Raw genomic sequence first — 27,999 nt, forward strand, 5'->3', positions numbered from 1 at the left:
TTCAGCATTTCATTTCGATTTCATACGATGAATATGATTATCTTCACAAGGTCGACACTTCGGTAAAAAAGAAAGATATTCAAGTATCTAGTATTGGTATTTGAAATAGGCTGGTTGGAGTCTGTGCTAGGGATGTTTGTAGAGAAAGAAAGCTTACATTTTTCATTGAGGATTCCCTCTTAAGACTTCTAAACAACTGGGAAGTGTTCTTAATCTTGACCTCTTCAGGACCCCGAATGGGCCACAAATAAACCCATGACCTTGTGATGACTTCACCCTCTCATGCATTTATCTCACCGTTTCTCCCCAGAGATTCAATAAAGATTGGCCTTGCTGGGATGCTTTGCTTGACCTGTAGCTTTCCTAGATCATTTGCCCAACAAACAGGAAATTTAAAAAAGTCTGTTAGTGACAACAGTTCAGCTTAGTCAGACCAGGCATTAGCAGGCTGAAGCAAATGGCTTTTCAAAAGCGATCAGGAAACCGGCTGATTAAGTGCTATCACGAGTGTGTTAACCTTTCCATCCTGTTCATTCTTCTTTCATTCATTCTTTTCTCTGATTAAATAAGAATGTGTATAAAGTAACAAAAGGTCGAGTCCTTACTTCAGAGAGACATTGTGTTTTTCCTCTTAAGTATATCTGACAGCTGAAGTTACTTGTAACCCTGCAGATTAAGATTTTAATATAAAGACTTGATAAGCTAATATGCATTGTCAAAGATTAAACCAGCGGATTATCACTGTGCTCTTGGCAAAATAGCAAATTTCCCTTGCTACATGCTTCTCTTGTTTCCACCAGACCTCTTTCCTCTAAATGTTTCATATTCTTTCATTTGAAAGTTGTTAAGAGGAAATCAAACAATGAAAAACTAAATGATATGTAGTTTTCCTCACTCATACCGCACCATTTGTCCTGTGACACTCTTTTCACACTTTGGAGTCCCAGACTTGATTGGGAACCAATGGCAGGATTGAAAGTATTTCAATGTTGTTCCACTTAAATCAGTGTTAACAATAAGATGTTGCTCATGGATAATGGTAGAATACAGAAGTAGACTGGCCCTGGCTTTATATCCAATGCACAGATGTATGAGTGGTCATCAGCTTATCATCTTACTCTCTGTAAGAAAAGTTGGAAATACTGGTCAAGTACCTAATTCAGACAAATGTCCACTGTGCCTGGCGGCCGTGTCGGTTGTGAGTGCATTTCTTTTGCAGGATAACAACAGCAGATCATTTTTATAGAACTTTTTTGCAGCATCTTTACACTGTCACCAAACCATTAAGAATGTGTTTTGACATTGGCATGCCATAAAATCTCTTTTGGAGAGATTGATACTGTCTGACAGCTGCTCTGTTCCAAACTGACACAACAGAACCATATCATTTCTCTTCCTTCTCTCATCGATTTTAATTCATTACTAACGTGTTACAGTATCACCGTTCTCTACTACTACCTCTTCTACAATTTGCAACATTGCCAGTCAGTCATACATTGATTGAAGTGCTTCTTCATTTAGAAGTTTTGCTCTCAGTTTTAAAAATAACAAATGATGAAGTATATAGTGACCCTGTATCACCCTTATGTCCTCTTTTCCTTCTCATTTTTCTCCTACTTTCTCCATTATTGATATTTATACCTATAAATAATATCATAGAAAACCTGATGCAAGCATTTCTGTCTATTTCTCTGTTTCATGTTTTGCTCCTCCACTCTCCTTGTTCTTTGATACTTTCTCTAGTTGTCTGTTTGCCATGTTTCTTCTCTTCTGCGTTGAATGCTGAACCAAAAGCTCTCTTGTATATTTATATGTCTCTCTTTGGAATCAAACAAACGATTGTACAGCAGAGCAGTGTGTAATTCTTAGAAGCTGTTGCTTATGGCAGTGTGTGTTTATGTGAAGCTTCTTTTTTGTAACAGCAGGGGGCGCAGCTGCTCCTTTAATAGCCATGTGTGCACAGAAGCAGCAATATGTTACTGAAGTGAGGTTATTTCATGATGGGGGTTTGTTATAAAGGCCGTTTTTTAAATGTGAAATTGTCACTGCAAAGAGAAGACGGTACAATGTGGTATTAAGATCAGAGCAGAGCAGTCCAGAGACTGTTTGAAGGCACACAGTGGGAAGACTTGAGACTGAGTTTGGACATTTTATTACATTGCACTTGTATTCCCTTCTTGGTTTTGTTATTGTGTATAGCCAAGTAGTTTTTATGATTGTTTAAAAGAAAAACTACACTTATTCAAGAGAACCTCTCTTCACTTAGATATTTGCAGCCCCCTGTGGAGTCTGACGCCAAACTGTAACATCTCTTATGTCAAGATTTCTTTGTTTTGTTTTTTTCAATCCAAAATTAAAATCAGTCTACCATATTTATTATGTAGCCTAGTAGCTATATAACTACATATATGGATGGCTATAAGCCTATTACAAACACTGTTCAGGCACGGATTAGGCCAAGTAAATCCCACAAATGTATGCATTTGGTAAGTGTGTAAAACTAATAAATGAATCACAGTTAATGACTGTGGTTAAGGCAGATAGCAGGTTCTCATTAACGTAACTCAAGCAGGAAATTAATCATTTCCATAGGCACAGATATAAGCTCAAACACTTGTGGTGCTTACATGTTTGTTGGATAATATTTATGCCTAATGTTTCGGGTAAATAATTTGAGTGTGAACATATTTTCATCTTATCTCAGACAGTAAAGAGATGATAGTTTATTTTATTGGATTTTGCATTTGTTAATGGTGAAGAATGGGGGTAGGACTTGACAAGCCTAGGCTTCTTCCTATCCCTTTTCGAATGAGTCAGATGTGTATTATATTGAAATTGGCTTTTTTATTTTTATTTATTTTATACATATTATTTTTTCCATTTGTTTGTTCATTTTCATTTTCATCTATTTTTTTTAATCGTTCGAAATAAAGAAAATAAAGAAAGGACAGAAAAGGCGTAAGATGTAGTTCTGATTTCCGATAGACTTGAAAGCACCGTTTCTCCATGTCATCTGGTATCCCAGAAGCCTCGTCACCAGGAAGTGGTGTGCCGGAGAGATCTCCGGTTTTGTTTTGACAATGATGGAGGAGGAAGAATTTGAATTTGCTGAGGATTTGGAGGCTATTTTGCATCTAACCCCAGAGGTGCAATTAGCCATTGAACAGGTAACCGGTCTAACCTTGTTAATTCGGCATTTTTTTAAACCTAGTTGCTGGTTTAGTCACAAAAGGCCAACTGTTAGCCTGCTAACCCGACCTGCGGACTCCCTGTGTCACTAATGTGTCACTAATGTGTCACTAATATGTCACTGCTGTGTAACGACCTGTGGGACAATTATGTATTTTACACTTCATTAAAGTATTTTATTCAGAGAGTATGACGCAAACGTAAAAACCCGCTTCGGACCTTTATGTAAGGAAGTATATAATGTATAATTAATTAAGATACTTTAAAGATTATAGAGCATTATTATTTTAGATTTACTCCACTGTATGTTACAGAGTCTTAAAGACATTCATATAGCATGATAGCAATACACTACTGGTCATCATAACTCTCATGTCTGCTTTCATTTTCTGACTGAATTAGTTTTTTGTCTTTTGTGTACAAAGGTCTTCCCCAGCCAAGACCCCCTGGACAGAGCAGACTTCAATGCTGTTGAATACATCAACACACTGTTCCCCACTGAGCAGGTAGGCTTAATGTACACATCTGCAGACACACTTGCACAATGACACCCAATTATAAATAAGCAGTTTGACAGTTTTGTCTTTGGTTGGTTGGTCGGTTATGTAGAAATTAATTGCAGTTTCATTTAAAAATTGAGTCCTTTTTTGCAGCCAACATTCGGATATGTTACAATGAAAGTTTAGCTTTTCCTTATGTTGTTCAATCAACAGTGGTCCTGATCTATTCAGGTGTCTCCGAGAGCTCTCAGTGAGCCAGTATACTGTAACACTTAGAGCATAAAACTGAATAAGCTGGATGAGAATGAGCTGTCACACTGCCTCATGTCAAAATGTGAGGGCAATATACAATGTTACAATTCACTTAGCAGACGCTTTTATCCAAAGCGACATACATCAGAGAGTAAGTGCAACACTAATCCATTCATACACCGCCACCGAAGCAGAGGGAGCAATGCGGGGTTAAGTATTAAGCCCAAGGACACATCGGACATGTTGCCCAGCTGGGGATCGAACCCTCGACCTTCCGGTTGAGAGGCGACGACCCTACCAACTGAGCCACAGCCGTATAAGATTAAAAGATTGTTCCTCTTTTTATGTTTAAAACATACAATTTTGCATAAACCTCTGAACTCGGTTTTTTTGCGAGCAAAAAAAGTAACCACTTAAACCAAGCAGTAAGAGAAAGAAAATAATGTTATGCATGTGGATTGTTTAGCGTGTAGTCTTCGACTTTTACTATACCAAGATATATAGAATAGAACATATCTTTATTGTTATTGCTATAAAAACAGTTTAGCAGCTCTTGTCAGTGGCAGCACATATAGACAGACAGTAAAAATGATAATAAAAAGACAAACAAGTTGCATCATAAAGTGCAAGGGCAGATATTCGGTTCAATACTCTAACAATAAAGTGCTGGTGCTGTGGTTTTTTTCTTAAGGGGCGGGCATGTCCGCGCTCTGTCTGAAACAACAAAACACAAAAGTGTATAAACCAGAATCAAACAATTTAATCTGAAAAAAAGCAGGTGATGCATCGTTTATGTGCCAATATCTGAAGGTATGGTATCTGTACATGTATAAGACAAAGTATGAGTTTATTCATCTTAACTAAATGCTTTTCACATCTTGGTTTTTATTTAAATTAAAACTACTTCATCCACGTTTGGGATTTTGTATACTCAACGTCCATAAGAGGTCACTGTTACCTGATAGTTTGTTCTCATATAGTGTAGAAGGGCTCCTGGTAAAGTGCATGCATCCTTACTTAATGTCTTTTATTTCTAAACATTGAACAGGTCAGTCATAAATCCGTCCTGCATAGATTATTTAGGTTTATTAGAACTGAAATGATGATTTGAAGCAAAGCCATCTGTTTTTGTAATGAAAAAAAGCAGTTAAAGCCTCAAAGTTTGCAGCAAAGTTTAGAAAGCTTGTTGCTAAATATAAAACACATCACGTCAGCTGAAGGATTAAATACCAGGATGTTATTTATAAAACAAGGCATTAGTCATTCTAAAGAGTCCGTAAGTGATAGTATAACCCATCCATTCTAACCTTTGTATTGTATTATTTGTCTTGTGAAGTCCCAGCACTTTTTCCCCACCTTACATAAAACATTGTTATCTTGAGGATGTATGAAAAAAGTAATTCACCTCATTAACTATGTGGCTCTGTTTTTTTTGTCTCAGTCTCTGGCTAATATTGATGATGTGGTAAACAAGATTCGTCTGAAGATTCGGTGAGTCCACATCCTAACTTTATAATATAGCACTTCCTGTAAATCTTTTAAACTCAGTTTGATTAACTGCTCCATTCCTGTTACATTTGATAGGCGCCTGGATGACAACATCAGGACAGTAGTGAGAGGCCAGACCAATGTGGGCCAGGATGGCAGACAGGTGAGTTCATCTGTAGGAAACATAAGGCCTGTTTACACCTGGTATTCAGAAGTAGTCCTGAGTGATCTGATCACAAGTGAACAGCTCTAAGTACAGGTTGGAAAGCACTCAAGATCCAATGAAGATTTGTTAGAGTTGACATGACTATTTGTTCAAATTCTAAGGTCTGGGCCACAAACAACTACATTCTTTATTCTTTTAGCAGAGTGTCCTTGGTCCTGGGCTACACTGATGCAGTTTGTATCCAGTGCACCGCCGACATAAAGAGTGTTAGATCACTTGTCTGTCTTCCTAACCTGATTTCATTTCTTTTTTTGTGTAACTCTTTTGGTCTTATTATTTTGGTTTTCTTTTAACAGACTCCTGTCTGAAGTACAATCCATACAATTAACTGATACCCAGGCGTCAATGTCAAAGACGTTTTTATGTCATGTCAACTTGGGGCGGGTTCACTGGTCTTAACTGGAAGGTTAGGGGTCCAATACTGGCTCCTGCTGTCCCATCTCGAAGTAGAATTTGTTAAGACACTAAACCCCAAATTGCTCCCGCTGTAGCGTATACTATGCATGTTAATTGAATAGTACTGATGGCCAGTTAGGCACTTTACGAAGCAGCCTCTGCCATCAGTGTCTCTCTTTCACTCCATCTCTCTGTCTCACTCTCTCTTTGCCTTTTTACACTGTCAGTTCAAGTTGGGGCCTTTAAGCATCCTTTCAGTTTAAAAGTCACTGCGGAGCCACAATGCTGTGCAAAATCACTACTGGGACAACAATATCATGCCGTTTTGTGATTCAGTTCAAAGGTGGAGTAATGGCATTCATTCAATGGCACTTCATTACAGTGCTGTAGTGGAATCATGAGTATTCTGAAATGATGTACAGGTTTGTTTCATGGAGCAGAAGAAAGGCTTTCAATCACAAGTGGTCACCTGTGGAAATGCATTTAAATTGTAGGTGTGACCTGCCATACTTATAGCATTGATCAGATCACCCAGGTTGTTTATTGGGTAAGCAGAGCCAAAGAAGCTGAGTAGACCTTGGACAAAATTAATTTACTCTGAATTTGTCCCTCTACAATTCATCTGACTAGCTGTCATGGCTAGTAAAATGATTGCATATTGCATATTGTACATGCAGAGCACACTAGCAGGCCTATTTGCCACTTGTGGTGTTCAAAAATGATCCTTCTGCTGAAGTAAAAATGGTGCCATAGGCTTCTCCAATTCCAGAAAAAAACTGTTCTTCCCGCTCGCCTGCTCTTTCCCCTCTTCACATTGCTTCCATGGAAAAGGACAAGATGACTCAGAGCCATTCCCACTGCTCAAACTGCAGCTCTTTACGGAAAGCACGTCTGGGAAATAGATCCCTGTATGTAAATACTTCAATTTCTTCTGAACCCAGACTTCACATTTTTTTGCTTCTTCTTGTGGGTGCATAAAGAAAAAGAACAATCCCTACTGACTTAATCCAGGTCCTTTTCTCTGCGATGGAGTTGTGGTTTAGGGGAATGTGACACCTGACGGGTGAGCTGTGTAATTTCTGAACCAGTTGACATGATTAGGTGTGTGTTGTCGTCAGGGAGTCTGGCCTGGTGGCCCCGTCTTTCCCCTGTTAGCTACCGTTTGGTAGCAGGAAACGCTCTAAATCCCGTCCAGACCAATAACATTACACAGTCACACACAATCATTTTAGTTTGTGTTTTTCCAACCACACAGTGGCGTTACAACATTTCCAGAGGACTTTTTATTTTTTTCGACAGATGGAAAGATGGAGAGGTGTTCATTTCAACATGGTGACTGAAACATAACAACAGCATCAGAATAAAACCATCAAGATCAGCATCTTAGTCATTTCTGCTGCTGACTGAACTCACTCATTCACTCCCTAAACTGAACGCAATCCTAAAGTTTAAACCCAAGACGGTAAGGTTCATGGAGAAAGATTGAGAGACGTAGGAGTATACGTCTTGGGAATGATTTCCCAACTCAGACTATGATGATATTCAGCACGACTGAGAGTGTGGGAATGTGACCGTGTTAGTCGTCAAGGCAGCTTATCTTCAGGGTGTTGTTTGCTCTGCTACCTGGCAATAAAATAGCTCCATGTTTGCTTTCCTTTTAGAAAACAATGCAAACGTTAGCTTTATTATCATTCCCTGTCCTTTTTTTGCATCCATTGTTCAGTGAGTAAATACTCTGACATGGCTATTACATCACATTAAGACAGACACACTTTACAAGCCAATTAGCAGACAGCATGAGTGACTGTTATAAGAGAGACAAACTTAATTATAATCACATTAACTCTGTCATAAACCCAGTACTATTACAGCGCTCCTATGTGGCCAATCCAGACTAATCGTTTTAATTCACAGGATTTCATGTGGTTACAAGAATACAAATTATGTTCCCTAAAAAGTGCTGAAAGTGAACACACATTGTTGGAATCTTTTCCTCACCAGACACCACTTTAAACACATTCACCTAAAGTATCAAGTTTGAAGTCGTAGTGTGCCAGACAAGAGCTTCCTATACCACACATTATGCTGTACATTGTTCTCGGCTGCCCGTTGCCATGGACAACACAGGCACACCTGCTTCACAGGAGCTCATTATCGTTCTCTAATGAGAGGTTCTTCTTCGTTCATTGTTTGTTTTGTATTGAAAATGAGGAACGTGAAGGCATTTTGTTTGAAATCTATTTTTGGAAGTCTGAGAATCTCATTAACGAGACCAAACATTTGTTATTAGTTACTGCCAGCCGTTCAAAATTCCTGTTAATACACACACTTACACACACTAGACACTACCACGTCTTAATAATAAGGCTGTGCTGCTTGCATGGCTGACATCCTGGCATTTATTCTCTTTACCTGTGTGTTCTTTTTTCTTTAGTGTGTGTATGTGACTGTGGTACCCGTCAGTGTTGGGTGGTCTCCCTATAGCATAGACATTAATGTAAATATTTAATGTTAACTTAGAAAGGGTCCGTTCACAGCATGTTCAAGTTTCCATGCTTCTCAGAGCTGTCTTGCATCGTCACTTTTCTTTCGCCCGTCTCCTAATTTATGCTTAAGTGACTTTTACAACTTTCTGTTTTTATGTATTTTTATTCCTTCAGAAAATTGGGTCACACTCTGCAGATTCTATCAGTCTTCGCTCTCTTTTATGTTAAGTGACTCAGTGTCAGCAAAGCCTATTAAATCTAAATACCACATCATCTGAAAACACCAACTTAGCCAGAAGCTTGTGTTGTTTTCCAAGTCTGAATTTAGCGGTGGGGAATTCAACTTTGAAGAAGAAGTGAAGCAGCTGAATAAAATAAACATATTGCTTTTTAGAACATCAAGTATTTGAAAAAGAAAAAAGTCAGAGAAGGCTTTGACAAAACCCATGTTAGTACCAAGGGCTTAATTCTATACAAAGCATCACCCAATGTATTCAGAAACATCCTTCTCTCTAAACAGTCTTTGTAAATGTTCACATGAAGGGATGTGCTCAGGCTCTTTCCCAACTGTAAAAAAAAAAAAAAAAAAAAAAAATCTGTTTGTTTATTGTTATTGGCCCTAAACTCACGAGTACCTTTAAAGCTGCTCGGCTGTCTTTAAGAGTGAGGGGTGAACTGCATCCAAAAGCGTGTTCAAGCTTTGGATAGAAGCGCCCTGCTTGTTCCTTGTTAGGGATACACTTGTGTGCATGTGTGTGTTAGCAGATAACATCTCAGGCATGGAGGCGCCTTCTGGGCAGTGCTCTCTCTCTCTCTCTCTCTCTCTTTCTCTCTCTCTCTCTCTCTCTCTCTCTCTCTTCTCTGCTTTCCTCAAGGCTAAATGCAGGAAATGAGCGCTAGGATGTGAGCCAGTTTGACTCAGCTGAGTCTGCATGAGCGACAATTGCAGCCTTGGAGCTTCTGGCCTCCCTTGCGTTCACTTTGTTTGCTCAAGAGCTCCTCCAGGGAACCACTTTAAAGATTCAGCGGCACTCTCTTCCTCCTCACTCTCAGATCAAAGAGTAATCATTTAACTCGCCTACACTTTTCCAATTCATTTAGTCATTCACCGAACAACCGAAGGGTTGTTTGAAGCACTAGAGAATGTAGGACACATGCAGGCTACGCGTCAGAATTTACTCATCTTGGCTGAAGAAAAGTATTTTCTGTTGACAGAAAATCCTATAAAAAAACAGAGTAGAAAAAGTTTTAGGGTTAAATGCCAACATGGTTTTGTTGTGATTTTATGACCTTGTACCATAGCGCTGTCTTGACATTGATTGTGTGTCCATGACACTGACACCAAGCCCTGCACTTTGACCACACACAGGAAGGGGAAATGAATCCTCCTCTGTCAGTGCAAGCTTTATTTATGTTTGTGTGTGTTTGTGCACCATTTCTTTTTGTCTGCTTGCTCGCTGCCGGTGCTTGTAAAAGTGATAAATTCCTTGCACAGCTGGTGCCGGCTGTTAGCATTCCTTATGTGCATTTGTCTGTGTGTGTGAGTCTGAGTCTGGGGAAAGTTAGACTTGTGCCGCACAGTATAGGGGCCAAGACAAGCCAATTATCTTGGAATCAGATGTCGGAGCACAATCTCTGTTTGGGAGCATCAAAGAGCAGCTGGTGTGTCAGATGATGGGGAAATATTAGAACAGCACGTTAACTATCTAACAATTGTAACTGTCTGATGTTATCTAATCATCTCTGGCTTTTATAGGCTGTTAAAACTGCTAATACGCTCTTTAGCCTTTATGGTGACAGCCTTTATGCAGAGATTAGCCTTATGGCTCATGTGTCAACCTAAGAGTGCACAATGTCACATATCGTGATAGCCTGTCAGTTGGACAGCCAATTAGCTTGTTTGAAGAAGTCTGAAGCTGAAGACTGATTTGCACTTTCCACACAATGCTAAACAAAGACGTCCACATTATTCTCAGTATGTGATTCTTTCAATGTTTAATTGAAACAGTTGTGCTGGTTCTGCTGTTATTATTATTTTTAACTTCAGGTGTTCTTAGTGAGGGGCTAAGATAGGGACCTCAATTCCCCGGGTATAAAATCTTCAGTCCTTTTCCGACATTTGTAGTGTTGCCCATCATGCAGAAATGATATACAGTAAATATATACAGTTGTTAACAATGTGTCCTCTTGGTATGTTATATATTACTCTTTATTTTCCCCAACAGGCTTTGGAGGAGGCCCAGATAGCCATCGGACAGCTCTTTGGCAAAATAAAAGACATCAAGGACAAGGCGGAGAAGTCTGAACAAATGGTAAGTAAACAAACACACACACACTAAAGTAGGCTGTTGAACTTATCAGGGCTATGACCCAAGCAAGGAGAGATACAGACTGCACAATAGAGGATGAAATAAAGTTATTCACAGCTAAGGTAATGAACCTTCCATATGTTTGCTGCAAGTGTGTGTGTGTGTGTGTGTGTGTGTGTGTGTGTGTGTGTGTGTGTGTGTGTGTGTGTGTGTGTGTGTGTGTGTGTGTGTGTGTGTGTGTGTGTGTGTGTGTGTGTGTGTGTGTGCGTGTGCGTGTGTGTGTCTGTCTTTTTGCGTGTGTGTCGATAAGAGTCAGAGGAAGGCCAGTAGGCTGGGTAGGAGACCCTCCCTCAGGAGGCATGTAGAAGCAATTGTTTCTCAAACCAGAGGGTGTGTCGCTCAATTTGGTCTCTTTTCCTTTTTCCTGTTGCTGCATGCAGTGAACTCCTCTCTTTCTTCTTGTTTCTTCCTTTCTCATCTCTTAACTGTTATTTCCCTCCTCTGTCATTCTCTCTCTTATGTGGCCCCATCTGTCTGACTTGTGCCTCTCCCTGCACAGGTAAAGGAGATCACGAGAGACATAAAGCAGCTGGACCATGCCAAGCGCCACCTCACTACATCCATCACTACCCTCAACCACCTGCACATGTTAGCAGGGGGCGTTGACTCTTTAGAGTAGGTACAATTTTATATAACAGATACCGTGTATCATCATTTTATATATTATACTGCTTATTCTCAGTAGGGTGGGGGGGTGCTGACAGACAACTCTGCATGCATACCTCCCAGGAAACTGAGATAATAAATGTCTTTGGTATGTCTTTACATTGTGGAGAGAAGCCTGAATACCCTGAAAGAACCCAGCATGAATCCTCCACACAGAAGCCCACTCACTGTCGGCTGGTGGATCGGGACCAGGAACCCTTGTCCTCTAAAGGGATCGTGCTCAAAACTGCAGTTCCATGTGGCCCAACCCATTCTCTTATTTGAGGGAAAAGAAGCACTTACAATTATTCACATTCTCTGTAGCTGTGGGAATCAAGTTTTATTGCAGTTAAAACCTGCCTGAAGTAATTTTGATCACATTATCACAGAAGTGGGAGAAAAAAAGATGATAACTCATTCTGTTGCAACATCTGATTTAGCTGAAAAACAAGGAGAACAGCTTATCGACTTTCTCCCTTGTTAAGATAGATGTGAACAAAATAACAACACTGTGCAGCCTTCACAAAGAGCTCATCTTTATCTTAAGTATCCATATCTGTAATCTGCATCTTTACTGTCAAGGTAAGAGTTTGGTTTTTCACCTTTAGCCTGTTAGGAATGATTTCAGGGGTAACTACTAGTAGTGATGATGACTATAACGACAGATTCATTTTTTTGATATAGAAATAATTCCCATGTTTTTTACCTTGCAGAGCCATGACCAGAAAGAGGCAGTATGGGGAGGTGGCCAACCTGCTGCAGGGAGTGGTCAACGTGCTTGAACATTTCCACAAGTACATGGGCATACCCCAGATCAGACAGCTTTCTGAGAGGTAGCTATTATGCAACATTTGTACATTACGCACACACAAAAATGTTTGTTTGTGTTCTAACTTATGTAGTAAGCAGAAACAAACAGGGTTGTTCACGCATGTTGTTCCATTCAACTTATTAAAGGGTATTTGTTGAGCAGCATAACTGCAAAAGTGGCCTATAGCTGAAACATTCCATAGAGTTGTTGCCGTATTTGGATGGAGGTGTTTTGCCTACTATATCCTGTTTATGCAGATTTTCACACACAAATACACGCACAATTCCACACAGGAAGGAAACTAGCTGCTTCTATTGTGAGGGGATTAAAGGCATTCTTCAGTGAGGGCGTTTGTTTCTCTGCGCGTGCTGCGCCTATTCGCCTGGAGGATGCATTTATAACACCGTGATCTTCAGTTTTATTGCTCATGCCTGCAACATGTCTATCAATCTAACAGTGTAACTTGTAATTATTGGTACCATGTCGGAATGTTTGTGTACGCTGGGGAGAGAATCTGTGAGGGGTCTTTTGTGTAAACAGTCAAGCACTCACACAGAGATTTAAGCACACGCACACTCACACAGAACAGAGTGCATTGTTATGCTGTTGTTTCCCACAGTTTCCATTTTTTACTGTTTTCTTTTTTTTTTTTCCAAGAATCAATTTGGGACACATTAGTCAAGTTAATGTTCAGGTTCAAAAATAATGCTGGCCTGCCAAAAAAAGAAAGAAAAAAGCTTGACCTTGAGTTGTGTTTTGACTGAGGTGTGGCAGACAGTGTTCATACTGTTCATACCAAGTAACAGCTGCGTGGAAGAAGTGACTCTGCAGGAGAAACAGATGATAGAAGAGGAAGATATGAAGACAGAGCAGACTGGACACAAACTGTGATTAAAGTATCAAGACGTCTCTGTGAGAAATATGGGGCAGACATCATATCTTCATATGATATTTCTAGTTCTTTAGAAAAAATAAAGATTAAACAATCCGCATGGTTATTAGCTAAATGCATTTCCTTTGACACTTTCCCTCCTCATGCCTTCTTTAGTGTGGAGGGAGAACCCACCTTTTTGTTCCTGACAGGAAGTGTGACTAAATGGTGTTAGTGCAGCTGTCACCTTATGCACAGGATCAACTTTGATTGAAGGTTTTTTTTTCATTCTGCCTCAACGTCTCACAGTTGACTTTCACATTTCAGCTGGCAGATAGTGACACTAAGGTGTAGCCACGGACTTGACACAGTGAGACCTGCTGCTCTCAGTCAGATACAAGAGGTGTACACACTCTGCTCCACACTCGTGCTGACCAGTGGGAGGTGGAGAGTTGGGTGTTTTTGCCAGCAGAGGGGGGACTTGAAGTGAAAGCTTCTAGTTCTGTTGGCATCCATCTGTGGTTATCTCTCCGCCCTCTCCTGTTTATTCCAAATGATTGTCACGGCTTTTGGCGCTGTCCTTGGGTAACCCGGCCTGGTTGCTCTCCGTCAAACGTGGACTCTCTGGGTAGACTACTGACTCAGACCTCATTATAAACATTTCTCTGTCACATGTCTTCATTGTTGTTATACAGGACAAGGAGCTGGTGTATTTATATTTATATAAGACAATGTGTGCATGAAGACTAACCTGCAAGTTGTGTACTGATGGTGGGATTGAAATGGGGAAATAATTGACAAGTTATCATAAACATCAGGTACAGGCACTGTATGTTGGCTTTCTGATTATTTTCAGTTTGAACCAAACTTTTTGGACTAAGAAAAGAGAGAGAACTTTGTTGACAATAAAAAGTCTGTACCTGAGTGTATTTAAAGCCTCAAAGGAGGTTAAAGGCTTGTGCTTATTGTCTGCTTCCAACTTAACTTCTCAAAATCAAACATGATGTTTGACTGATTGATGAAAACGATGATGATGATGTGCCGTTGGTTTTTCTCTCTTCTAGGGTAAAGGCTGCACAGAGTGAGCTGGGGACTCAGATCCTGGCAGATTTTGAAGAAGCCTTCCCCGCTCAGGGCTCCAAGGTGAATATTTGAGTGCAAATGAGGATGTGCAGATTTGTTTAATTTTCTTTGTCTTTAGACACATTTATAATATTTGTATTAATCTAGACAGATGTTCTTGTCGTGTTGTCACTTGATCATTTCATGACTTTTTAATCTCACGATGCACACAGAGAACAGGAGGTCCCAGTAACGTGCTGAGAGACGCCTGTCTGGTAGCCAACGTGCTGGACCCACGCATCAAGCAGGAAGTCATCAAGAAGTTTATCAGGCAACACCTTTCAGAGTATCTGGTTCTATTTCAAGAAAACCAAGATGTGAGTTACAATTTTAATTGAACCATCTATACGGTCAAATCTAAAAATGGTCAATCAATTATTTCAAAGGCAGTATTTAGTTATTGATGAAAAGTATCCTCCCCTGTTGCTCAGGTTGCATGGTTAGACAAGATCGACCGCCGCTATGCCTGGATCAAGCGGCAGCTGGTGGACTACGAGGAGAAGTATGGACGCATGTTTCCAGAGGAGTGGTGCATGACCGAGCGCATTTCTGTAGAGTTCTGTCACATCACCAGGTAAACACAAACACACATCCATAATAAAGTATAATACAAATTTAAGACCCAGCATTGTAAATCGTCATTAGACTCAAATTTATGCTATGTGGTTAAGCCCATTTAATACTTAAATAAGTAGCGTCTGCCCACAAGACAATAAATTAAATGTAATTAAATATAAAGGCAGGATTTGAGAAATAGCTTGCGGTACTTTTCTGTGTTATGAAGTGAAGCACTCTGCTGTTGCATGCTGGGCAGACTTCCAGTGAAGTTGACGTAGGTGGCCTACATGAGCAGTGACCCAGTGGCCTCACTTCTTAGACTTCTCCCCTCAGCTACACAACAGCAGAGAGACTGGGCCCGATGTGTTTGTTGCCCCAGCTGCAGCTGACTATAAAAATATACATCTTGCAAACATCTACATCATATACATCATAACATATATATTTTAAAATCTATTGTTGATCCTCGTTGGTACATCATTTAACTGATACTGTGTCTGTTTGTTTGTTGTTGTTTTTCTTAAGGGTGGAGCTAGCTAAAGTCATGCGAACACGTGCTAAGGAGATCGAGGTGAAGCTGCTTCTGTTTGCTATCCAGAGGACCACAAACTTTGAGGGTCTTCTGGCCAAACGTTTTACAGGATGCACCTTGACTGACGTACCTGGAGTAAGTCAAACACACACACACACACACACACACACACACACACACACACACACAGACACACACTGTACATACAACTTTATAAACTATTGATAGTATCCAAGCTGAAGATGTACAAATAAAATAGATCATTTAATTTTAAAGTCACTTACATATACTCAAACCTTTGTGAAACATAACCTAGTGAGGGCGTTTTGTATATTTGTTTACCTTGCTCTCAGATCAGACTCAAACATTGTGCTGAATTACCAACAACAAAATAATTATAATCAAGAAGGCAGCATGTAGAAAAGTCAAATAAAGGTGTTCAATGTGGCTTTGTTTGTACCACAGTGTAGAACCAAAGTGCTGATTTGTAGCTTTTTGTGTCCCTGACAGAGACCTCTCGGTCACAACCTGGAGTGAATCTTTTAAATTCAGGTCATGTCGGCGTGTGTAGGTGGAAGCAATAAGTGCTGAACTTGCAGATTATGAATATATTATTGTTTGGGCACAAGTAGGCCAAGCATGTTCAGAACTGCTGATATTTAGGCTAAACAGAGGTCCTTTTGTGTCAAGTTCAGTTGACACCCATGCCTGATGGGTTCTGTAATTCAATCAGTTCAGTGGAATTTTATAATTGGAGAAGTCTCATCAAAGCCTCCTACGCAACAGTCTAACTAGATAAAGAAGAAAGCAGCCAAACCTGAAATTTATTTAGAAGAGTCTGTCATATTTAGAGAAAGGTACTGTGAGCTTGGATCCAATAACTCAGCAGTTTAAAAATAAACAAGTTTGATCTTTTTCTTTTACAGCAAAAGAGGCCAGAGAGCCCTCTAGAGTCCACTAACCCCTTCCTGGAGGACGAGCAAGGCGAAGATGTTGGCACAGAGAAGGATGAGGATCTGGCTAAGGTAAGCCAACATGGAATGACCGGGGATGATACTACCTCTTCTTCAACTAACGACCATGTGCTTGTGTGGCAAAGACGTATTCTTCTGGGCCTGTCTGAAAGATCTTGGTACATCAACTCTTAATCATGACTTTCACAAAACAAAAGACAAACAAAGAGCAGACCAGTCTGTTGGCTAAATTATCAATAATAGCATCGTTTATTAAAGGTCCATAGATTTATTGTTGCATGTTTATGAGGTACAAGAAGGTAAAACTTCTCCACTCTAATTTCAAAGCCCCATAATGATGTAATCCGTCGTTATATCACAACACAGTTCATTAACACCACAAGCTGCAGCCTCCATAAGGACCATAAAGTTGAATCAACATCTCTTTAAAGTGGACTTAAGAAGATAATAATCTTCCTGGAGTCGTGAGTTATTGTGGGGCTATTGTATTTGACTGCATTCCTTACAGTTGGTTGGAGCTAACAAAGAGGTAGCTGTGTGCAGTGTAGACAATGCAGAGTTAGTGGTCAAACATAAACTCAGTGATTGGAAGTTAAAAGAGCAACGACTAAAACTTGTCATTTCACTAATTTTTCATTTTTCATAATTATTTTAGCCCAGGAAGCCAAAAGCTCCGGACAACCCTTTCCACGGCATTGTCTCCAAGTGCTTTGAAGCACATCTATACGTCTACATAGAATCTCAAGACAAGTGAGTAACAAATACACACACACACACACACACACACACAAGCAGACAGGACCAAACTGTGTTGTGGTACACAAACTCAGAATCAGTTGCAGGTTGTGTGTAAAGCTGGCACACGCATCCTTTTTCCAAGGCCCACTCGTAAATCAGATTCCCCACCTCCCATTCTACTTCATTGCCTCTTGTGTCTTTCCCTCTCTTGTTCCTGTTCAAGCCTCTGTCTCTACTATAGCAGAAATGTTTCCCATTAGCTGAACGACCACAGACGCTGGGAGAAAAAGAGAAGGAGGTTGAATAAGTGCTGCCACAGCAGATCTGCCTATTTTCATTCCAACATCTTTTTTTTTTTTCTTTCTTTTCGGTACCCCCTTCTCTGGTCTCTTTCTGCCTCTTTTATTTATCTAAATCTCTTTGTCTTAAGATTTTGTAGCTCTTGTGTTTTCTTTCTGTTCCCCATCTTGTCCCAGCCTTGATGATCGCTCCTAAAACCGAACACAGATCTGTGTCTGCCGTGTTTGCATGCAGCCCCTGGCTCTCGGCTCTGTGGAGCGTTAAATGCTATTGGTCCATCCAGGGGAGCAGGATAGAACCTATTCCACAGCTACAACCTCAGTTCAGTCCAACGGCCTTAAACAGGCAGCTTGTCCCAAGTGGAACATAACAGGAGAGAACAGTGGACTGCATGTTTTGTACTTGACTTTAGTTCCAGGACTCAGTGAGATTGAGCCACACAAAGATCTGTTGACTGTAGCAGTAAAGACTTTGATATGCTTAGTCTGGATCCTTTTCAATCTGGTTGTTATTTTGTCCTTTTATTTATTTGTAGGTGTTGGAGCCAATGTTTATATTTGATTAATTTCATGTTTTAATGTGCCACTAATACCCCCCACCCCTAGTGTTTTGCATATGTGTATTTGTGTGTGTGAACCTGTCTGTGATGACTCTACAGGAACCTGGGCGAGCTGATCGATCGGTTTGTGTCTGACTTCCGAGCGCAAGGCCCACCTAAGGCGGGTACAGAGGAGGGAGGAGCAGTCCTGCCCAGCTGCGCTGACCTCTTTGTCTACTACAAGAAGTGCATGGTGCAGTGCTCCCAACTGAGCACCGGAGAACCGATGATTGCCCTCACGACCATCTTCCAGAAATTTCTGAGAGAGTACGCCTGGAAAATCCTCTCCGGCAACCTGCCCAAGTAAGACTGGCACAGCTATGGTCATGTAAAGAAAGAGACAAATATAAGAGTTGTGCTTTCTCACATAGGAGAATGTATACTGTCCACATGGAAAAAGGGGTACCTGTGGTTTTTTGATGAGTGAACTTACCTCAATAGCAGAGCTAAAACAGAGATTCAATAGTGTATAAACTGTTACAAGGTGCTGAGTTGACACCAATTGTACATGTCTGACACCACCAAATCAAACAACTTCAGAATTAAACCATTTCCACATTGGCTGAAACAGAGCAAGTGCGTTTGCTACTAAAGCCAAGGTGGAATTGGCTCTAATGGCCAGTAGCTGCTGGCACTCAGAAAGCAAACTCAAAGTGAGAGAGAGAGAAAAGCCTCAACTTCTCTCTTCAAACATTACACTTTTTTTCTTCTTACAAAAGGATAGACTCTCAGTAGAAAATGTGTCTTCCTTTTAACCTCAAACCTAGTGACCCCTCTAAACATTATTCTAACAGCAGAATCAATTCAAGTTAAAGTTTGATTAACAAAGAAAAACAACAAAATAATTATTTGATCCTAATATTTACTGTGTAGGATTTCTAGTGTGCTAGAATCCTACGTGCTCCTCCAAAAAACATATCACTGCGCTGTTGATATAAATGATATATTGCACTGAGTATCCACACACACCCTCCTGCTGACAAACATCCACACAAGCATTCACTCTCTATCCTCTTCTGCTGCTTCAGGAATTCTCTCCATGAGAATCGCTTATTTTCTGGGCAGTAACACAAACAGAGATTTATTTCGAATCAACTTTTCACAAAGAAGCATGTCACGCCCTCACTTGTTCACTCTCTTGGTATGGTGATTGGCCTGTTTAGGAGTTTAGTTTGAAAACTTAAATGCCTTCAGTGCTCGCTGTTATTTGATGGATCGGGATGGCATGCTATGAGGGATCTGGAGTTGGTTATGTTGTGGCAGAGCCTAATTCGCCACCAGTGAAAACATCGCTGGCTTCATTGGCCAGATTAGAGCTCGCTGCTGGCTGCGTTGTTCACACACAGGCATGCTCTGTGTACGTCTCAGATATGCATGCATGCTAATTACACACTTGCACTTGCAGACTAATGTGTACCATATTCTCAACCATACATGCAAACACTACAAAGATGCACTCAGACGCTTTGAAAGTGTGTGCACTTACAGACATGGTTGTCCACTGTGGTGTGCTTGGAATTGGTTTTTGTGAGACTTTTAGAAGGGGGCCCCCCAGAGAAGCTTGAACTGTGTTGTGGTTTTTACCCACCAGTCTCTGTTATGACGTTTATTAATGTGCTTGGTCGCTGTTGAAGTCTCATGGTTGAACATGCCAACACTTGTGTCTGCTTATATTTGATGCCTGTTGTGTCTTGGTTACTAAAAATGGCCTTCTTTACCTGTGGTCATAAAAAAAAGATGCTTTACACAAGTGTTTTGTTAAGTTCAGGACTCAGGAGTGAAGGAGTTCCAAAACATCTAGTTCAGGAGTAACTACACACATCATCTGGGGGTTCATCCTCCTGATCTCTACAACTGAAATGCATGAAATGGTACAAGCCAACATAAACACTGAAAACACACAAGACTCAAAGCGTAATGGATGTCTTTAAACAAGTTGTAACACCTTGCAGCAGCTTATTCCCTATTGTGAAAGTGATTTTTCATCATCTTGTCAACAAGCATTTCCCCCTCTTTATTCTTACCTCACTGTGCATGTGTCACTCTTTGACTGCTGTTTTTTTTTCTCCCTCTTTTGTTACATTTATCTCTCCTTTTTAGATCCAGCAGTAACAGTGTGGGTCTTACCATTAGCAGTCTGCTAAAGGAAAAAGAAGGCTCAGAGGCTGCAAAGTTCACCGTCGACGAGCTGTGCCTGATCTGTAGCATCCTTAGCACTGCGGAGTACTGCCTGGCTACCACACAACAGGCACGCACACAAATAAGACCAACTATTTAGAATTAACGCCTTAAATGGAACAAGAAGTGTATCTTATATATGCTAAAGAAGATAAGCGATGCCTATCATGTAGTAGTAACAGGATGTTTGTCTTGTGTTTCAAAAGCATTTTAAGGAACTCGTCGTAGCAGTAGTGATTACAACACTACCTAGAAGGTTTCATCTTTGCTCGTTTTGTGCAACACTATGTTTAAGTCAGTGTTTAACAATAAGTCCAACTCACTTTAAAGGCTGCTCTCTTTAAAAATTAAGCTTTCTGTGTGTTTATGTTCATGCTTTTGTATCTGTTCCAGTTGGAAGAGAAGCTTAAAGAGAAAGTCGATAAAATCCTGGTGGAAAGAATTAATCTCACCGGGGAGATGGATACATTTAGCACGTAAGGGACAACTGCATTACAACACACAAGCCCCCCCTTCCCTCATTAAAAAAAGAGCCTGGTGTGTTTTAACGGTGCCAATTATTTGTGTTTTTTTCTAGAGTTATCTCGAATAGTATCCAGCTACTTGTTCAAGACCTTGATGCTGCCTGTGACCCTGCTCTGACTGCCATGAGCAAGGTTGGACACACTCACAAATACACCAGACATAGTCAAGCTCATTTATTCTTTAAGAGTTCACAACATTAGGGATGCGTTCAAACATTTATATTCACTGTTGGTTTTGTCTGCCACCATTTATCACTGGAAAACGTTCAATTAAAAGTGTTTTCTTCTTTTAATTAGTGAGGATTATAAATGTTTTTTCATGCGAGCCTGATGACAAAGAATAATGTGAAGCCGTCTGATGCTGAATGGTCCCTCCCTCTCTTGTCTCGTCCTCTCTCTCTCTCTCTCTCTCTCAGATGCCGTGGCAGAGCGTGGAGCATGTGGGTGACCAGAGTCCTTATGTGACGTCAATCATCATGCACATCAAGCAAAACGTTCCCATCATCAGAGACAATCTGGCCTCCACGCGCAAATACTTCACACAATTCTGCATCAAGTTCACAAAGTACAAAACAATGAATTCATACACAAATCATTGGTCTGCACATGACCCATAGTTAGAAGTACCTGAAATTGAGATATGTGTCACTTCTTTTCTTTTTTCTTAGTTCTTTCATTCCCAAGTTTATCAACCACCTGTTCAGATGTAAGCCAATCAGCATGGTGGGAGCTGAACAAGTAAGTTCAAGTGTTCTCTTCTTCATGTCTGTGCATTACGACATGGGGAAATGAATGCTGTCCATTGGCGATGTGCGCTTGTACACATGTTTTATCTGGAATATATGCCGTGGCTTAAACTTCGGTTTTGTGTATCCCTTTCCACCAGCTCCTCCTGGACACTCACTCCCTTAAGACGGTCTTGCTGGATCTGCCGTCCATAGGCTCCCAGGTGAACCGCAAGGCGCCCGCCAGCTACACCAAGATAGTGGTGAAGGGCATGACCCGAGCAGAAATGATTCTTAAGGTGAGATCCATTCAAGCAGCTTCACTCAGACACCTGTCAGGTTTAGTGTGTCTACCCGTCTTTAGATCAGTGTTGAAACAACAACCAGAATTAGTCTCTCTGCAAGTAGAGATCCATGTAAACAGTTTACCTTCCAAGTATAAACTCTGAATCTTCAACTGATGGATTTTAATGGGAACCCGAGTTCCCAACTCTTTGAACACATTGTTCACCTTTACACACGACCAGAGCAGCTCAGTCTTTATGGACACTTCAGAGTTTATTAACTGAGGTGGCTAATTTCATGCCCGGACATCTTTACAACCAAATCTTTTGTTCCTGACCATTTAAGGCTCGGAAATGTGCATCGTCTTACGTGTAATTGGGCTTTGATTGAGCTTTCTTTATCTCTTGTTTTTCATTCTGCAGTTTTAAAGTTGAATCTCTGACATTTCCAGTTAAACATTTTAGCTCTGGTGTTGACGCTAACGCTCGACCGAGAATAGTCTGGCACAACCTGCAGCTGACTGCTTTTTCCACTGATTTGGGTTCCATCGTTAGAAGCAACAATAGACTGAACAAACATCTATCCCTCAAGTGTTTGTGGTTTGAATGGCGAGCCAGTATTCAAACGCCTGCTTGAGTCACTTGGAGGAGACTATCTACTCAGAGTTATTTTAGGACTGAGTAACCCTTTAATTGTGTCTTTAACCCCACTCACAATAGCACAAGTATGTTTCCATAAAATAAGCCACCTCAGATGTGGATTGGATCTCATGAAGTGCTGCTTTAATGAGTGAGAGACAGGCTAACACAAGACACCCACACACACAATGTGTCTTAACGCAGTATGTGGTTGACCTTGAGCCAGCAGAAAGGTGTAAGTGAGTTGATAAGTAAATACATGCAACCATGCGTCTACTCATGAAAAACACAACATCATGCGTGCTGCTTTTACAATTCGGATGTTGTTATTTCCATGAGGAGAGCACACACAGGATACAGCCAGTTAGCTGTGCTGCAGAATTACCTTATGTGACCCTTGAGGACACTGGTATGTGGCTGCCATAGATTAACCCCACCCTAATTAACTGTCCCTGGAGTGTACAGCAATGCACACACACAGGGTACCCGCCTACCTTGTCTTTGATTTCCCTCAGACTCCCGGGAGGCCTTTTTTTTTTTTCTTTTTCTCCCCTTCCTGAAGTGATTATGGTTAGACTGTCTTGATGTTTATAGCTGTAAACGCGACCTGTTTTAATTTTGCTAAGACAGTCTTCGCTGTGAAAATATTGTCTCAATGGCAGACGGCATGCCTTCCATTTCAGTTTTTTCTATTTGGATGCAGACTGTTCTATACGGCCTGTCTGAAGCCCGTCCATGGAAAAATGCCCTGAATGTATACACATGAATTTCCGCTCATCTGCCACACATTAAAGGGGCTGTCACATTGTAGAAGTAAAGGCTGCATTCCCATCAACCCACTACTCTGTATTTTCTAAATTCAATTGCCAACTGGAGTGTGGTCTGACTAACTCTCACACTGTGTGGGGCCTTCAAGTGATACTTATTGTTGAGGCTAGAAATCCTATACTGCAAGAATTTTCAACCCATATAGGAAATATCCTGTAGAAGGAAGTTATACGTAATGATCGTATTTTTTATCATTTACCAATCAGGAAGGCTTTAAATATGTAGAAGGGAGTACTACTCGACTGAACAACTATTTCTGTAATTTTTTCCTGAGTAACATTTTTGACCTTGGAAATAAAAATAAAAAAACATAAGGGGGAAATGAAGCGTTTGTACGACTGTACAACAAGCATCTTAGCCAGCAGCTTTGTGCAGCACCAAGGTTCCTCACAGGTAATTACTTCCTTCTAGAGCCGAGACCAAAGTTCCTGAAAGACAATCCCATCAAAGAGAGTCAGTACAACAACTCCTCTGTCTCGCCTCAGCAAAGGTTTTGAATAACACGCTGATGTTGTGACTTGGAAATGAATCCGGCTAAACCCTCCACCAAATCACTGCAATTCATTGTGACAATTGATAGTGTTTTCTATGAGTTCTGGTTCAAGAATTGTATTTTTAAATGATGATGTCTCACTTATCAAAACTGTCACCGTCTAGTTGATGATCCTAACAGATGTGAAGAAATGATGACCTCGAGGAGCTTCTTGTTTTTGGCTGCTCTGGAGCTGCTTAACAAGCTGCAAACACAACAGTGACATTATCGCTTCACAAAGTTGTTAGCAAACTGTTTTCACAACGAGAACACACAGACTATTATTAGAATCTTTTTGGAGTAGGTGGTGTTGACTCCAGGGGAGATGATCAGTCTCTGTGGCTGCCAAATGAATCACAGTGTTCACCATTGTGTTGCTTACTCGAGCCCATTTCACACATTCTGTTCCAGGCTGGTAAGAAGTTATGCCTGCTCGCTGTGTATGAAAGGTAGGAAGGCAGAAACTAGGGGGGGGGGTGGGGGTTTGGGGGGGGGGGGGGGTCGTTGAAATTGGAGATACGGAAGGATGGGACCGCTGTTTTGTTACCATATCAAGCCTCTTCTGCTTTTGCAACAGCAACATGTTGTGTAAATCCTCCTTAAGAGCAAAACAAAGAACAAAGCCAGCTTACTGGAGAAACTCCCAAATGACAATGTTGATCAATCTTATATAGAAAGGGTTTCTGTCTCTTACTTATAATTAGTCTTGTTTTTCTGCTGAGACAAATAACAACCCATGATGTTTTTCTTCTTAAAACAAAATACAGAAGGCTGAAAGGTGCTAAAACAGTCGTTAGGCTAGGCGGACTTTCAGAGTCCATTGACCATTCTCTTTGGGTTAGTCATTGCAATGTCACTCTTTCCAACGGGCCATTTCATCTACATTGTTTGTCAGGAATTTGGATTAGTGCATCATCTTGAAGCTGATGAAAATTTCACTTTTGCTCCAGTAAGCAGAAGTCTTTTTTTGAGTTTCTTATTTCCCTACTAGGAACCCATCCCTCCAGTGTTAAACAAATATCTCGTGTGAGTGTTGAGGTTGAATAAATGTTGTGTTTTCTCTTTTGTGAGCGAGTGTTCAGTTATGTTCAAAGTGCATAGGATATCATCTGTCTGTCTGAGACAGCCTCTCCTGGCCCGTTAGAAGCCTGTGAGACGTGGCTGTTTTCCACGCTCTTCCAGCCCAGCCCACCATAGCTCCGGCTCTATCTCTCTCCCTCTCTCTCCTTCCTCTGAAGTTTGAAGTTCTTTTCTGGGGACTTTTTAAAAGGCACCCCCTCCCCGCCCCCCCGCCTCCCCCCCCCCCCCCCCCCCCCCCCTCCTCATTTCAAACTACCCTTGTTCAGCCTGAATGTTTTACCCCCTTCAGGCTCTCCCACTCTCCCTTTTAATGCCCGTTTTCATTCTTAAACTCCCTCTCCCCCTTTCTTTCCTCTCTTTTACAAGGTCCCCACAGGCCTTTCCTTTGGCCTGGCTCCAGGACAGTTGCTAAGTAAATCACTCGGGCTAGAATAAAAGAATACCACACAGACCTGGACTTATCATGCCTGCACTTCCCTCTTTCTATCTCTTGCTTCCACCTCATCCTCTCATATATACATGTATGTATTTTGAGTGAAAAGAGAGTTCTGTTTGAAAGGCTAGCTTTGGTCTTTTTTGAAGTGGAGGAAAGGAGAAACATTTAGCGAGATGATCCATGTGGGCATACATATATGCATGAGAGGGGAGGTGGGGATCTGTCAGCCATGTGTTGGTCTGTCTGCGTTGTAGCAGCTGCAAGAAATGCTAGCTGTTTTTCAGCCACGTTTTCCACCCAGTCTCTAAAGTTGTTAAACAAGAACGACTTATGCCCCATGAAACTTTTCTTTCCTTCATGCAGATTTTTGCCCAGACTCATTATACCCCAAAAATAATTACCGGTAAAACCACTTCTTGACCACTGATGCATGGAGTAATTTGTGTGTAAAAGAGGGGGAAAGGCAAGGACTTGGCTACTAAATATAGAACCATAGTATCCACTTTGTTTGCAGTTAGCACTACTTGGTTTTGTCAGTTGTAGCACCCCCCCCCCCCCCTCCTTCATTTGGCCCATAGCAGCCCCATGTGGGATCATTTAAAGATCTCTTGGGTCGTCCAATGATGGTTCACAGGAAAGGAGGGAGGAGTGAAATCCACATTAAACTCTCCTTTTCCACAGGTGGTGATGGCCCCACATGAACCGCCAGTCGTGTTTGTTGATAACTACATCAAGCTCTTGGCTGATGGGAATCCGGAAACCTTCCAGAAGATTCTCGACATGAAGGTTGGTCATTTTCACTTAAAGGGATAATATGTTTTGTTTTTTTGAAGTATCCATTTATTCAAATAACATGTAGATCATAGTTTCTGTCACAATAACGTCTTTGATTTGAGCTGGACCTAGCAGCTGGTTAGCTGTCTTAGCTTAGCTTTGTTTAGTTTAGCTTAATATGTCAGGCTAAAACAGTTGTCTTCCTCCATTCATAAATAACAATCAGCGTACTAGCACCACTAAATCTGAGTGCTGCTAGACATTTTGTGTTGAATAAACAGGCAAGATATGACATGAATTTTATAATTCTATGTTATTTAGCTGCTGGCTTCATCTTCACACCTGACCTAAAAAATAGATCCTAACTTTGCATTTTATTCATTGGGCCTCTGTCAATGCTGCTGTTATCTTTATCCCCATAATCCTGTTGTGCATCCTTTTCAGCCAACACATTCTTGTTGTGCATTTCTCTCATGTACTTAATACCATACAAGGTTTTTTAATACTTTGTGGTTGACCCTCTGTTTTTGTGTTCTCGTGTGGAGGGTCTGAAGCGCAGTGAACAGAGCAGCATGCTGGAGCTCTTCAGGCAGAGGCTACCCACTCCACCCTCTGGCGCAGATGGCGGCCCCTCTCTTTCCTTCAGTACCCCCACCCCTGAGCAGGAGTCCTCCCGCATCCGCAAGCTAGAGAAGCTCATCAAGAAGAGACTGTGAACAGACACACAACTTGAAACTTGGAAAAGGCTCCCAGGATGGGATGCTTTGCACCTTCTTGCCCTTTTTCATCTCAAACAAATGATGTACGGTTATCGTGTGGAATTACTAAAGAGCAGAAAGAGGACTGAAAAGTCATATGAACTCAAGATGATGCTGGATTATGAAGAAACTTCCTCAACTGCTACATTTCTGTTGCTACACATGTCATTTACTTCTGTAATTCTTTTTTCATGACACTAATGTCTGACGCTTTTATCATACTACATTGATGCACTGTGTATTTGCACTCAAGACTTCATGTAGTGCTGTTAACTTCTTTCTTCTTAGAGAGCTCTGGTTCTCCTCTTTTGGACATGTCATACCCAGGATGATTAAAGACAGCCTCATCTTAAATTAAACTGATGTTATTGTCAAAATATATCACAACATTGACCGTGGTTTTCCTCAATCGTTTGAATTTGAAGTAGGGGGTTACTGAGGTAAATTAATTAGACTGGACATGCATTGTCTTGAGAGTTTGCATGACCTCTGGCCCTTGAATTTCTAACTGGAGTCACTAGAGTCCTGGAGTAGAAGACTAAAAGGATCTTTACATTTCCAGCACGTTCAGTCAGACATGACTAAACGTGCTTTTGCTTGGCATTTAAAACCCATCTAGGTTGACTTAGAAATCAGAAGTCTTTTAACTTGAGCCATTGTCTAGGAGGAAGGGGGGGGGAGAGACATAATGGAGTATATACTGTATATATGTGCGGTCGGTCTAAAAGATTCTCTGATAATTGAATCTACTCTCTCCTTTAAAACATGCTTTTTGTTGTCTTGTTTCAGCAACAATGTGTCCACTTATCCATTCTTCCATATCTGCAGGGCAGACTCCAACAATACTGTTTGGAGAAAAATATATTTAGTACTGCGACACAACATGAAGCGGCTCCTGCAAGTTCTAATGCAAAGTGTAAAAACCAAACATGAAAGTCTTTGGAAAGAAAAGTTATCTGCTATCAAAATAAGTAACATGAATATAGTCCCTCATGTGGATGCTACTAGTGCCTCTAAGTTAAACAAGTCCTTGTAGATACATTGTAACTGAATCGATGTACACATTCCTGCCTTCAGGTATCAAATGTTTCTCGTTTGTATTGTCTAAATTGTGTGCTGCACAGGCAGTTGTTGAACACTATTAAAACATCGCCACCATTGTCTCGTGTGCTTCATCAAATGGGTG

At 40.9% G+C, this 27,999-nt stretch overlaps 1 protein-coding gene across 1 annotated transcript; it reads left to right on the top strand.

Moving 5' to 3' along the window:
• The first annotated feature begins 3,018 nt into the window (after positions 1 to 3,018).
• Positions 3,019 to 27,971, top strand: vps53 (VPS53 subunit of GARP complex). The gene is made up of 22 exons (XM_061046434.1): positions 3,019 to 3,167; positions 3,615 to 3,695; positions 5,383 to 5,432; positions 5,526 to 5,592; positions 10,763 to 10,849; positions 11,406 to 11,521; positions 12,265 to 12,384; positions 14,298 to 14,376; positions 14,529 to 14,672; positions 14,787 to 14,929; positions 15,439 to 15,580; positions 16,372 to 16,470; positions 17,075 to 17,169; positions 18,116 to 18,358; positions 20,156 to 20,303; positions 20,627 to 20,709; positions 20,811 to 20,889; positions 21,174 to 21,322; positions 21,426 to 21,495; positions 21,644 to 21,781; positions 25,963 to 26,067; positions 26,601 to 27,971. Exons 1-22 carry the CDS (start codon positions 3,081 to 3,083, stop codon positions 26,769 to 26,771), a joined length of 2,496 nt encoding a protein of 831 aa, XP_060902417.1. The 5' UTR covers positions 3,019 to 3,080; the 3' UTR covers positions 26,772 to 27,971.
• Positions 27,972 to 27,999: the final 28 nt, after the last annotated feature.

This window comes from Labrus mixtus, chromosome 9, assembly GCF_963584025.1.
Source record: "Labrus mixtus chromosome 9, fLabMix1.1, whole genome shotgun sequence".
Classification (NCBI taxonomy): Eukaryota; Metazoa; Chordata; class Actinopteri; order Labriformes; family Labridae; genus Labrus; species Labrus mixtus.